The following is a 12,622-nucleotide window of genomic DNA, read 5'->3' as shown; positions in this document are numbered from 1 at the left end:
TACTGTTGTAGTATCGATATTGGAGAAGAGAAGAGGTTGGGCAGATCTGCCTACATGCCCTATGCTATGCGCAAGAGAAAGAAAGGTGGCCAGCGAAAGACAGCGGAAGAGAAGAGAGAGCAGGGGAAAAAACAGCGCTTTTCGGGCATAAGGGGGCGGCGCCCAGCCGAAGGGGAGTTGGACCATAAAGAGTTGCTTTCGATTGCGCGTCTGCTTTTTTCTTCTCAAAGGTCCATGCCTCGGAGATATATCGCTGCTTGACCGAGCCGACTGACTATAAAGCTGATTGGTTCCAAGGCGGAACAAAAAGCAATTAGGACTCCTGTGGGGGCGTGTGGGCGTAACGGGAAAGAGTGGTGTATCGTGGCGCAGAGAGGGCACTTTACGAAAGCGGGAGAAGTATAGTAGACTAAGTACATTTAGTTAATAATCGAGGTTGTGTATGTGATGCGTGTGTATGGCTTGAATCAAGCTCTTATCCCCTGTTCTTTTTTTGAGGCAGCTATCTGGCAAGACTTCAGATGTGGTGAAGGATAGGGTATAGGGGCGTCCAAGAGGAGGAGGCATGCCACTATTCGTAGACAAACGTGGATGGTCTACAATATTGTGCTGGAGGCTCTTTCGACGACTGCCGGGCGCATGAGATGAAGTCTAATTGTACATTAGGTCTGTAGTATATATCTACTTTACATATAGGCAATGCGTCGATGGTAGTTGTGTCTTCGTAATCGAATCAGTCCGTCTCTACCAAATGCTTGCTCCAAGACAGCCTTCGTAGTCAGCCAGCCACTTGAAACCACCATCAACCATGACTGCCCTTAACCATTCTGTGAGCTGGCCAATCTTCGAGGCGATGAAACTCGTCGGATGGCATCACCTTTCTCCAAAGCATAACTGAGCAAAAGGAAGCCTGTCCAGTGACCAATCTGCCTCTTCTTCCTTAATGCGAATTGCCTCTCTGTATCTCATTTCTCTTTCTCGTTGCCCCTTACCATTAGGTTAAAGGGAAACATAGGCCTTCCGAGACTAGTTATACCAACCAGTGAGATGGATAGTCAGTGGCATTCTCCTCCTTCTCTCCCGTAGAACATTAGACAATCCGGGGCCCTGTGACATAAATGCTACAGGCCGGTGCGAGAGTGCGACCGACAGCTAATATGCAGCCCCCCGACAGACACCAATCTTTAGTGGTAATCTATATCACCACCATTCGCAGGAGCACCAAACCAAGGCCACTTTTTTCTTTTGTCTTTGTTCTTTCTTGCGCCCCTCTTCGACATCCATAACCATCACCATCACGCCTCCTTGACCCGCTTCACCGGCCGCGCCAGGCTGTCGTCCGGCAGCCCCGACCGCTTGGTCCCCGGCAGCGAGCTGGTGCGGATGTCGTTGTCGTCCTGGCTGACGCGGCGCTGCGGGTACGACGTCTTGAGGCCCTCGAAGCAGTTGTTGCTGACGCGGTCGCCCGTGCTGAAAAAGGGGTGCTGCAGCGCCTGCTGCGCCGTCAGCCGCCGCTCTGGGTCGTACTCGAGCAGGCCCGCGAGCAGCTTGTAGCCCTCGGCGCCGAGGGATGCGAGGTTGTTGTTACTACTAGTATTATTCGTGGGGGACGACGTGCTGGACCCGGAGTGCGCGCCGATGGTGCGGTAGTACCACTCCTCCAGGTGCGACGTGGAGGCCGAGGACGAGGACTTCGACGAGGAGGAGCCGTGGTGGTGGTGGTGGGAGGGAGTGGTGGTGCATCATGGGCGTCTGCAGCATGCCGAGCGAGCTGTACTCGTGCATGCTGGTGAGGTAGGGCCAGCGCTCCTTGGTGGGCATGCCCATGATGTCGACGATCTTCTGCATCTGGTTGCGCTGGAAGGGCACCGTCTTCTTCGAGTCCATCTTGGCCTCCTCGCCCTTGAAGATGGGCCGCAGCGACAGCAGCTCGGCGAAGATGCACCCACGGCCCACATGTCGATGGCGGGCGTGTAGTGGCGGCTGCCGAGCAGCAGCTCGGGCGCGCGGTACCAGATTGTGACGACGACCTTGTCGCCGCCGTAGAGCGAGTGCAGCGGCTTGTGGAAGAGCCGGGCCAACCCCAAATCGCCGATCTTGACCTGGCCCGCCGACGTCACCATGATGTTGGCCGGCTTCAGGTCGCGGTGCAGGACCCAGTTGGCGTGCAGGTACTGGCAGCCGTTGAGTAGCTGGAACATGATGCTCTTGACCATGGAGGCCGGGATGGGGCAGCGCGGGTTCTGGGTGTGGTGGTGGATGATTTGCAACAAATCGTGCTCGGCGTACTCGAACACCATGAAGATGCACTTGTCCTCGAGGATGATCTCGACGAGCCGGATCACGTTGAGGTTGCTCAGTTCGGAGCAGAGGGCCATCTCGCGCACGGCCGACTGCGAGATGCCCGTGTACTGGATCTGCTCCCCTTCCTTGTCGGGCTTGAACTTCTTGATGGCGAACTCGCCCGGCTGGCCCTGCCGGCCGACGGCCTTGTACACGCGGCCATAGGTGCCGCTGCTGATGAAGCCGATGACCTTGTACCGGTCCACGACGCGCACCTTGGATTGGTATCCCGAGCCGAGGCCGCGGTCGCTGGGGTCTGTTCGTCTCATCAGCAAAACCGGTTCGTTACGAGGGCATTCTGAGTAGGTAGGAAGAAGGGACGAGAGACAAGAGAGGGATCAGTCTCGAGTTTGATACGAGAGCTAGTGAACAGAGAGAGAGGTCGTCGTTGAATGCCCGGTTTCAGAAGTAAGCATGGGGTTCTTGGTGGGTCAAGGGTTTGTTTGTCGGTGGGGGAAAAATGCATATGTCATCCATGGGGTGGAGTTGACGACTGGCCGGCTTCCATGTCCGATGCCTCCTGCGGTCTCGATTCAGGCCAATCATCGGGGAGGCAAGATCCGCCGAGAGGGCATGGAAGAACATATGCAGGTCCGTAGATATTCCGCGATAACAGGAGCGAGAGGGAGAGAACGCATTTGAACACAGAGAAGAAGTAAGTATGAGATATAAAACTTACCGTCGAAGGCAGCCTGGACACTCCTCTTCATGCCTTGGACCCGCGCTGAAGACGGCGCGCTGGAGCTCGAATGCGGGTTCGAGAGACTCATTGAGGACAGGACACATGCAGATAGTGCGTGTGTTCTCTATTAATCCGGGAGGACCGGGTAGTTGCACCGCTTGCGTATCCTAGGTGCCACCTAACTTCCAGATAGGATAGGTAACCTCAGGGGGGCCGATTTCTCTTCGAGGTACCCGTATGTATGTAGATCACATCGGATAAGTTGATTCACGTTTTGAGGCGTCACTGCATAGGTAGGTAGGAAGAATGCACACGCCTGTTGCACATTCAACTCGAGAGTGCCGGCTTTCGCTCATTCGCATATAGACAGAGCTGCGTGTCACTTCGGTGAAGAAAAAAACGAATCGGCTTCGATGGACGTTATGTGGTTGGGAATGGCTTGATGGTGGTGGTGGTGGTGTCTTTAGGCTCTGACCCAAACGTCGAGAGTGGAACTGTGGCTAGTGCCGCAACACCTGTGGCGCATGATGCACCAAACTTCGAGTGGCGGGACAAGATGAGTCGATATTCTTCATGTAGTGTGCTCAAATATAATACATTATGATGAACATGGTCGAAATATAGTATTCAATTCCAGATTCGGAATCGGGATTGGAGACAGGTATGGAATGGCATGGGCAAGTATCGCAATATGACCAGAAAGTTAACATTCCAGAGGATGGCGCTGATTTATGAATTAGTTCATTTTTTCGTCGTCATCTTGGCCAAATAGCATACTAGAAGCAGATTCCCTATTTACACGTCACAAGATCTCTCCCAATCAATTGATCGATATAAACGCCATCCCGAACCAGTGTTTAGTCCCGTAGTTGACCCAAGCAAGCGCACGTTCGCAACCGGCAAAGCTGCCACGACCCTCCCGTGAGCCGGCCTCTCTCCCTAGAAAATATATAGACAAGAATTTGGTGAGATTGCCCTGCACTCCTTTGGCAAAAGGTTCAAGCGGCGGCTACGAAGAACCCAACGAGACCCGCCACGAGGCCCGCTCCCACCGCGCGCCGCGGCCCCTCCCGACCGCGGCCCGGCGAGCCGGCCCCGTTGCTGGCGTCCAGGATCGGCTCGTGCCAGCCGCAGTGCATGGTCGTGGGCCACTGCACGCAGCTCCAGTACGTGGTCTGGACGAACTTGAGGTTGATGTTGTTGTGGTTGCGTGTGGCGTTCGCGTGCGGCAGCAGCAGTCCGGCGCTGCCGCCGCTTTGCAGGGATGGAGGGACCAACGGTGCGGCTGTCACCGCTGAGGAGATGCCTGAAGAAGTGAAGGAGGAGAAGGAGGAGTGCGCATCTGAAGCTGCTGTTGGTGTGGCTGTGATGGCTGGCCTGTAGGATGGCGAGGCTATGGGGAACGAAGATGATAATGGTGATGAAGATGTTGTCGTCGCCGGCTGTACGAGGAATTGTGATGTGATGGGGCTTCCCTGGACCAGGGGAAGGATGATGAGAATCCAGAGCACGTGGATCAGCATCCACGGTGTTGATTGGAACAGCATGGCTCTGGTTTCGTTGTCTTATAACAAGTTATGATACACTTTCTGATGGCGTGATGAGTATCCGATCGGAGGTGGAAGATGCTCCTAGTGGAAAAGCAGCAAGGTCTGAGTTGGTGATGTTGATGCTCAGACAGCCGGTAGATATTGATATACAATTAGTCCTCCAAGGGAAAATGCTTGCAGGATATCGCTCAACGACAACCTGAAGGATAAGGGCGCGAAAAGAAGAGAGCAGACACCAGGCGCTCGCGACATATGAGGCGCAAATGGAAACAAAGAGTCACGGACTCAGAGGAGAGAAACGAGTAGAGCGAGGATTAGAAAGTGACAGAACGTCAGTGTAGCCCTGTTTGAACGGATGACTTACTCATATATCTCACATTTTACTTGCTACTAGGTAGGTTAGGCACTCGGAATTTCCCAACAACACCAAGATGGATGGATGCAAGTCAACTCAGGGCTAAAAGGGGGCTTATGATGCAGGGAGAACCTCCCCTCCGTGCCCAGATTGCAGGTTTGCATCAGTATCCAGCAGGTTTCCAGAATCTATGACTCCCAACTCCCGTAGGTGATATGACGGGCTCGCTCTGCTGCTTGCTGTTTCGTGCGACGAGTAGTAGCAGCTGAAGCAAGCAATGCATGCCAGTAGCTCAAAACGGTAGTTGGTCTGCTGTCGCGGCCCAAGGCTGTGGTTGCCAAACGGCTGGCCAGCAGTCGGCCTCCCACGGGGTCGCCAAGAGCCGCCGTGTGGGGAAGTTTTGGCCAGTTTTGGGACGGATTGGTCGCCCGTCCTTCAATGCCAGCAAACTTGACATGACAGGCGACTTGTTGGAAACGATCATTGATCACTGCCATTCCCATCCCTCGTCCTATCTTTCTGAGTCATTGGCCTAGGTAAGTAGGAATTCCGGTTTTCCTTCTTCGCTTTTGTCATGAAAGGAGTCTAGAGGGATGGGCGGGGAAGAAGAGTCTCTACTTGATGCGACGTGGGCGTGGCTTGCTGCGAGGGCGGGGTTCCTGTGGTGGGAATCCTGCCATCTGATGAATGAATGAATGAATGCATGCTACATCTTATTCGATGCCGCTCAGCCGTATGACAGATTACATAGCTGACAGCCATTAGCTACCTACAGTAGGTAGGTAACCCGAAGAAATGTGAAGGGAAAAGAAATCTGTAAGATTTTGATAAGTGCTGACATGGCTTGCCTTCAACGTCAGACGGGAACGTGGCCTTGTATCTGCTCCGGTAGGGCTTGATCGCTTGTGTGTACTTGGCAATCTAGTGTTATGCTCCAATGCATCTAGAAGCGTGTGGGATCCAGTCTTCAGCCTGCCGCCTTTGGGTCTTTGATGGTTGCTAATCATCGCCTATAAAAGTACTCAACATAGAGGCTCACCCCCCATCTGACTGTGTTGGACACTGACTTATTAGCCGCCCTGCTCCAATGTGAAGCTCCCAGGCCCCGTCCAATCACAGGCCTGATTTCATTTCCAGCGGTTAGCGTCCCCTAAGCCTCTCTTCACTGCCCGGCGGGCCAAGCTTTTACGTCAACTTCCATGGTAGTTTTGTAGAGTAGCACATCCAGATCTCACCGAATCACCATACGCTCCTACAGGTAAGTCGGATGTACTCTGTGGACAGTGGACTTTCGGGCCCGTTTTGAAGAAATCAACCATGTATGTATGTAAACAGGCAGTGCTTCGTTTACGAGAACCCGCCCGTCCCAAATGGTGGATGGTTGGTTTCTACAATATGGCCGACCATGTAGGAGAGAGAGCGAGCATTGGAGTCTCTCGTCAGACTGCCACCGCACTTTTGCACCTGATCGTGCATAGCCGACTGCATACATACATATCCAACTCGGTCCATGGGTGAATGGAGGGTTTCTCGGCAGGCAGGCGACTGGCAAGCCTTACGAGAGCAGGCACCCCCCAAAGGGCCCAAACCCGCGATCTGGCCTATCACGACCCGAGATGCTGCGTAGATCAGCTCCCTGTCACCTCATCAGCGTATAGAGGCAGTACCGTACATACCGTACCGATGATGGCTCTCTCGCTCACTGCCTGCCTGCCTGCCTGCCTGCCTGCCTGATGTTCCACGTCCTTTCCCCTGGTTCCTGTCAGCCCTTTTTCTCTCTCTCTTCCTTGCTTCTTACCCCTTCTTGGCTTTGTTTTAAATTGCGAACCGTGAAGAAGCCATTGTTTCGCAGGCAGGATTTACTCTTCTTATTCGTCTTGTCTAGAAACCTGGATTACAACGGGCCGATCTGCTAGATATCAATCTTTGTCTGTTTCATTGGTCTTTGCCGGCACGACTTTCCCCCCCTCCGTACCCGTTTTCTCGAAAGGCAGCTTTCGGGTTCCCCCGCTTTCACTGTCGCATCCTGAGCAGGACGACAAAGATCAACCCCCCTTCTCTCTCCCTCGCTTTTCTTGCGGGTACAATAACGACGACAGCTTTGCTCACTCAACAAGTGGGATCGAGAAGCAAAAAAGCGCAGGCCCGAGCCCGCAATTGCTGTTTGACGACGACCAGCCTACACACTTAGACCTGCTACCGAATCAACGACAAGGAAGGACCTCTTTGTTTTATACAGTTTGGCTCACATCCCTTGGGTAGCGCTTAGTTGGCAGACCAGACCGGGATCGCATTGTGTGTTTTGCCCACCTGTGGCATTGTTCAACATCCATCCATTCTCCAGCCTGTGACAGACAAGGAAGGCAAGTAGCTAGCTCGATCTCCAGCTGCTCTACCCTTGCTTGCTTGCTTTGCTCCTCGGCTTGACCTCACAGTTTCGACTTTCTTCTCACTCTCGACTTTTCAACCTCCCTCCAACCGCAACAACACCTTCTTCCCCCCCGGCCATATACATACAGAAACGACACAATGGCCGATTTACAGGGACGCAAGGTCTTCAAGGTCTTCAACCAGGACTTCATCGTCGACGAGCGCTACACCGTCACCAAGGAGCTCGGCCAAGGAGCTTACGGTATTGTCTGGTAAGTACACTGCACACTGCATTGCGACTACGCTTATGCTGCGCTGCGCTGTATTGCGAGTCGGAAACCTGTTACTGACATGATTGGGACAAACGCAGTGCTGCTGTCAACAACCAGACAAACGAAGGTGTCGCCATCAAGAAGGTCACCAATGTCTTCAGCAAGAAAATCCTCGCCAAGCGCGCCCTGCGCGAAATCAAGCTGTTGCAGCATTTCCGAGGCCATCGCAATGTAAGTGGGAGAGAGAAGCTTAGGAAGCAACCAACCCCTCCATTTCAATTTCAATCCAACAGCGCAGCTGCGGGAAACGCGACCGACGATTGACCCCTCCCCACCATGAACGAACATGACACGACATGGCTTGACTGCAGCGTCTATCACTGTCTCAATTGCGTTGACTGGCGACCTCCAATTCCAACTTCCTACCCCCGACGACACAAGTGTTCAACAACATAGACCCGCGCTCAAGGACAATTGCAACAAAACCGCTGACACGATGCGTTGCACACAATCTAGATCACATGTCTCTATGATATGGACATCCCCCGTCCGGATAACTTCAACGAGACATATCTCTACGAAGGTGAGCAACCCTCGACTCGCAGCAGCAGCTTCTTTCTCGTCTACGAGCTCCCACTAACTGCTCTTCCAATTGACAGAGTTGATGGAATGCGATCTGGCTGCCATTATTCGTTCCGGCCAGCCCCTCACCGATGCCCACTTCCAATCCTTCATCTACCAGATCCTCTGCGGCTTGAAGTACATCCACTCGGCAAACGTCCTGCATCGCGACCTGAAGCCCGGTAACTTGCTCGTGAACGCCGACTGCGAGCTCAAGATTTGCGATTTCGGTCTGGCCCGAGGCTTCTCGGTCGACCCCGAAGAGAATGCCGGCTACATGACGGAATACGTCGCCACGAGATGGTATCGCGCCCCCGAGATCATGCTCAGCTTCCAGAGTTATACGAAAGCTAGTAAGTGCCACCCGTCTGGCTGATTGATTGGATCCGTTTACTAATACTACCCCCTACTCTAGTCGACGTCTGGTCCGTAGGCTGCATCTTGGCCGAGCTGCTTGGTGGACGACCTTTCTTCAAGGGTCGCGACTACGTCGACCAGCTCAACCAAATCCTGCATATCTTGGGAACCCCCAACGAAGAGACTCTGGGTCGCATCGGCTCTTCCCGAGCTCAGGAGTACGTCCGCAACCTGCCATTCATGGCCAAGAAGCCCTTCGCCACCTTGTTCCCCAACGCAAACCCCGACGCGCTCGACCTGCTCGACCGCATGCTGGCCTTCGATCCTTCGTCGCGAATCTCGGTCGAGGAGGCTCTGCAGCACCCCTACCTCAAGATCTGGCACGACGAGACGGACGAGCCCGACTGTCCCACCACCTTCAACTTCGACTTCGAGGTCATCGACGATGTGGGCGACATGCGCAAGATGATTCTGGAGGAGGTCTACCAGTTCCGGCAGCAGGTTAGGACGGCACCAGCTGGTGGCGCCGGAGGAGCGGCTGGGCAACAGCCTGGAGCTGGCCAGGTACCTATGCCTAGCGGTCAGGGACAATGGACACACGAGGACCCCCGTCCGCAGGAGTACATGGGCCAGGGTGGCAATCTAGAAGCCGAGCTCCAGGGCGGGCTGGATAGGCGATAAAGTGTTACTCATGGGCTGGGAGGGTTTCAAGATTTATCTGTCCAGATTACAGGATTGAACAGCGGAATAAGGTCTGATTGGCAGACAGCTGTTGGGTTTCAAAGGAACTGGGTAATTCGTGTCAGGGGTTGTGGGCGGCACTCACCGCGCCTTGTTTGGACACAGCAACCACTTGGCGCCAAACTATACAACTATCAAAAAGCAATGGGGGGCAACGGGCGCCACGCCCGCCCACGTCCCACTGGGAATTCCTTTTCTATTTTATTTTTCTCATGTTGCCAATGAGGAGATGGGGGGAGAGCATGAAAGAGCAAGCGCTTTGACTGTCGGTCTACTCAAGTTCTTTTTGGAGAAAGATGGAAAATATTTATTATTGAGCGAAGTGTACGTCTTCCTGACTGTCAGACAAGATGAATCAATCCCAAGTAATCATAATATCCGCCATGCTCGTCCGTGTTGCTCGTCCGTGTTGCTTGCTGATTGGTCTGACGGAAATAAACCTGGCATCCATGATAGCCACTCCCAGCGCTTAACTCATTCGGACTGTCTTTGCCGAAGCGGCTTTATCTTTATTAGGCAGGCTGGAAGGAATCATTACGAGGTATGTAGGCTGCATGTGTATGGTAGGTCGTCTGTCTGCCTGTCATTGCCAGCCTCTCATGTAGGATGTTAGTATTTATTGGTTTGTGCATACTTGGGTGGCATGCATATGCGTGCGGCTTCGTCCGCTGTACTGTCTGCACCAGGTTATTATATTGATTGATCCAGGGTGAGAAGGACAGCGAAGAGAGCGGTATTGAAAGCAATATGGTATGGAATTATATCACACTACGAACACTTTAGGCGTAGTCTGGAAATACTGTACAGTGCTTGGCTTCATATACGGCTACACTTACTGTGAAGCTCACACCCTTCTCATGCCATGAAGTGTCACAATATCAATAACCTGTGGCCATGTCGTTCACAAGAGGAGATGATCTTTGTGTTGATTTTGTGAATAAAAAAAGGGCATGTATCCATATATAAGGAGCCGACGGGACACCGCCGCCGTACTCGACTATGATGATTCCATCTACATATGTGACCCGTGACGAAGTGTGAAAAATAATAAGACCTAAAAGCCAGACAGACCAGAACCCCTTTTCCGTTTTATGATAAAAAGTTGTATAGGAACCGCGAACGCCTCGTCCCTTTAGGTGAAAATAATAATAAAAGGAATCCCCGTATTAAGTCCTTAACCCACTCTCATTCGTGTCGTAAGCTTTACGCGCCCCTGTGCAGCGCCGTAGGACCATCCTCTCTATCTCGGCCTTCCGTGTGGTGAAATGCTGTCCCCCCCCCCCCCCTCTCTCAGCCTCTTACTCATAGAACCAGTACTGCGCCGTGTACGGCACGCTGATAGTCGTGTTCGCCTCCGAGCAAGCAATTGACGCCCCGCCCGACGTGTAGACGCGGTACACCAGCGACAGCCCCTTCGAGCCGCCGGCCCCGTTGTCGCCCAGCCGCAGCCAGGCGACGGCGCCCGTGTCGAGCAGGCCCTTGTCGGCGCCCGCGGGGGCCGCGGTGTCGTTGAGCTTCTTCGCGACCAGCTTCTGGCCCGTGCCGAACAGGTCGAACGTCGGCACGCCCGCGGCGTCGAAGAAGTGGTGGCCGATGGCCTTGAGGGGCGCGGCGAGGCCGTCCATGGACAGGTCGGCGTCGGACCCGGTGGGCTTGAAGGGCGCGGCGACGTCGGCGGCGTATTTGGTTAGGGCGTTGCCGACGATGTTGAGGGGGATGTCTGTCTTGTGGAGGACGTCGTTGGATAGGCTGGACCAGGCGGCCTCGGTCATGGGCGCCGCAGCCGCAGCAGAACCCCCTGCTGTTGTGGAGGTTGTGGTGGACCCGGGCGCCATGTTCGTGATGTCGTAGAGGACGGCGAGGGCGCCGGTGGCGGAGGAGGCGGTCGAGTCGGCCTTCTCGCAGGTGTAGTTCTGGATGCCGTGGCCGACGACGATGTGCTGCAGCTGGCCGGAGGGGCCGGGGAGCTGGGTGCCGCCTAGAGAAGAAGGAGTTAGTGTGTTGATTTGACTTATATGACGGGCTCAGATATAGGGAGACATACTACCGGTGGAAGGAAGAGTAGGGCCCGTAGCAGGGCCGGCAGTGGCAGATGCAGACGCAGATGCAGACGCAGATGCTGAGGCGGAGGCGGACTCAGTTGCGGATGCCGTTGTTGAAGAGCCGGGGAGATTGCTGGATGATGAGGCTACGGGTGTGCCATCACGGCCGGAACACTTCGTTTTGTCAGTGTTTGGTTCAACAACTTATTATATAGTGTATAATATGAATATCTTAAAGAGAGAGAGAGCTTGAATGAGACATAGGAGCAAGGCAGGGAAGAAGAGATCAAAAACTTACTCGTTTCCTCACAGGGCCAGCTGTGACGGCGGACAGAGCCGAAGCCAACACGAAGAGCGTTTGAGGCAACATTATGGTGTTGGGTTGGTAGGAAAGATGTGTGTATAAGTCCCGTAGAAGCAGAGTGCCGGCAGAAGGAGGCGCTTGGAGAGATATAACGAAAACGAGGAAAATCCAACCAACAGCAGGAGTTCGGGAGATGTAATAGGTTGTCTAGCGCGCGCCACTGATACGCACATACACACACACACACACACAAAAGGCAGAAGGAAATCCACGTCCTCTATATCTTTGTTTCTTTTTCCAGATTGGATTGCGCTGGTGCGTGTAACCGGGTCGGGCGGCCGTTGGGCGCTTAAGAATAGAAACGGGTGGGTGAGCTTCCGGAGCTAAGGCAAGGGCTGGTTGGTGGTTTTGGTCAACCAAGAATAGAAAGAATAGTAGAGTACCAACGAACACGGAGATGAATCTACACCCCCCCCCACGATTGATGGCACGGTAATAATAATCTAGTGGATAAGAGACAACGAAAGACTAGGAGATAACGAGAGAGAGAGAGAGAGGGGATGGAGAGGGAGGAAACAAGCGGGAAACCCCGGTTATTGCTGCTGCTGTTGCTGGTTCTTCTTCTGGAGTCTGAGCAGAGAGAGGCGAGAGACAGAGGTGGGAGGACGCTCGTGTTTATATCGTTTGGGGACTTCACTCATCGATATTGCTACAACTACTAATACGTACTACTAACAAGCGAGCTGGGATGAGGAGGGAGGAGGAGGAGGGAGGAGGAGGAGGAGCTATCTACCCCTTCGTCATGTTGTTAACGTTAATGGTCAACCAAGACTGGCCCTGCGTGTAAGAAAGGTGCTTGGGGGGTGCAACGTGCTGGGTAGGCATCGCCATCCTACAAAGACGAAGAGAGAGCAGGGCCGTAACACACATACCCCTCCCACACACTCTCTCTCTTCCATATCTGCTACTCCTCATGGGTGGGTGG

General features: G+C 53.8%; 4 protein-coding genes across 4 annotated transcripts; 1 reads left to right on the top strand and 3 right to left on the bottom strand.

Moving 5' to 3' along the window:
- Window positions 1-1,295: 1,295 nt before the first annotated feature.
- PG994_004131 (cyclin-dependent kinase 8/11) lies at window positions 1,296-3,113 on the bottom strand (the record flags this gene model as incomplete). The annotated part of the gene is made up of 4 exons (XM_066855540.1): window positions 1,296-1,587; window positions 1,778-1,902; window positions 1,950-2,599; window positions 3,023-3,113. The coding sequence occupies 4 exons, from the start codon at window positions 3,111-3,113 to the stop codon at window positions 1,296-1,298; spliced, it is 1,158 nt and encodes a 385-aa protein (XP_066717707.1).
- Window positions 3,114-4,023: 910 nt separating this feature from the next.
- PG994_004130 (uncharacterized protein) lies at window positions 4,024-4,572 on the bottom strand (the record flags this gene model as incomplete). Its single annotated transcript, XM_066855539.1, has 1 exon — window positions 4,024-4,572. The coding sequence occupies one exon, from the start codon at window positions 4,570-4,572 to the stop codon at window positions 4,024-4,026; it is 549 nt and encodes a 182-aa protein (XP_066717706.1).
- A 2,887-nt stretch (window positions 4,573-7,459) lies between these two features.
- PG994_004129 (MAP kinase) lies at window positions 7,460-9,231 on the top strand (the record flags this gene model as incomplete). Its single annotated transcript, XM_066855538.1, has 5 exons — window positions 7,460-7,572; window positions 7,671-7,803; window positions 8,089-8,155; window positions 8,232-8,546; window positions 8,609-9,231. 5 exons carry the CDS (start codon window positions 7,460-7,462, stop codon window positions 9,229-9,231), a joined length of 1,251 nt encoding a protein of 416 aa, XP_066717705.1.
- A 1,358-nt stretch (window positions 9,232-10,589) lies between these two features.
- Window positions 10,590-11,703, bottom strand: PG994_004128 (uncharacterized protein; the record flags this gene model as incomplete). The annotated part of the gene is made up of 3 exons (XM_066855537.1): window positions 10,590-11,269; window positions 11,336-11,507; window positions 11,632-11,703. 3 exons carry the CDS (start codon window positions 11,701-11,703, stop codon window positions 10,590-10,592), a joined length of 924 nt encoding a protein of 307 aa, XP_066717704.1.
- Between the last annotated feature and the right edge of the window lie 919 nt (window positions 11,704-12,622).

Source organism: Apiospora phragmitis (assembly GCF_038363925.1).
Source record: "Apiospora phragmitis strain CBS 135458 chromosome Unknown utg000005l:1.0-4161743.0:1.0-4166827.0, whole genome shotgun sequence".
Lineage (NCBI taxonomy): Eukaryota > Fungi > Ascomycota > Sordariomycetes > Amphisphaeriales > Apiosporaceae > Apiospora > Apiospora phragmitis.
The sequence above is the reverse complement of the archived record's forward strand: the minus strand, read 5'-3'. Positions and strand labels throughout refer to the sequence as shown.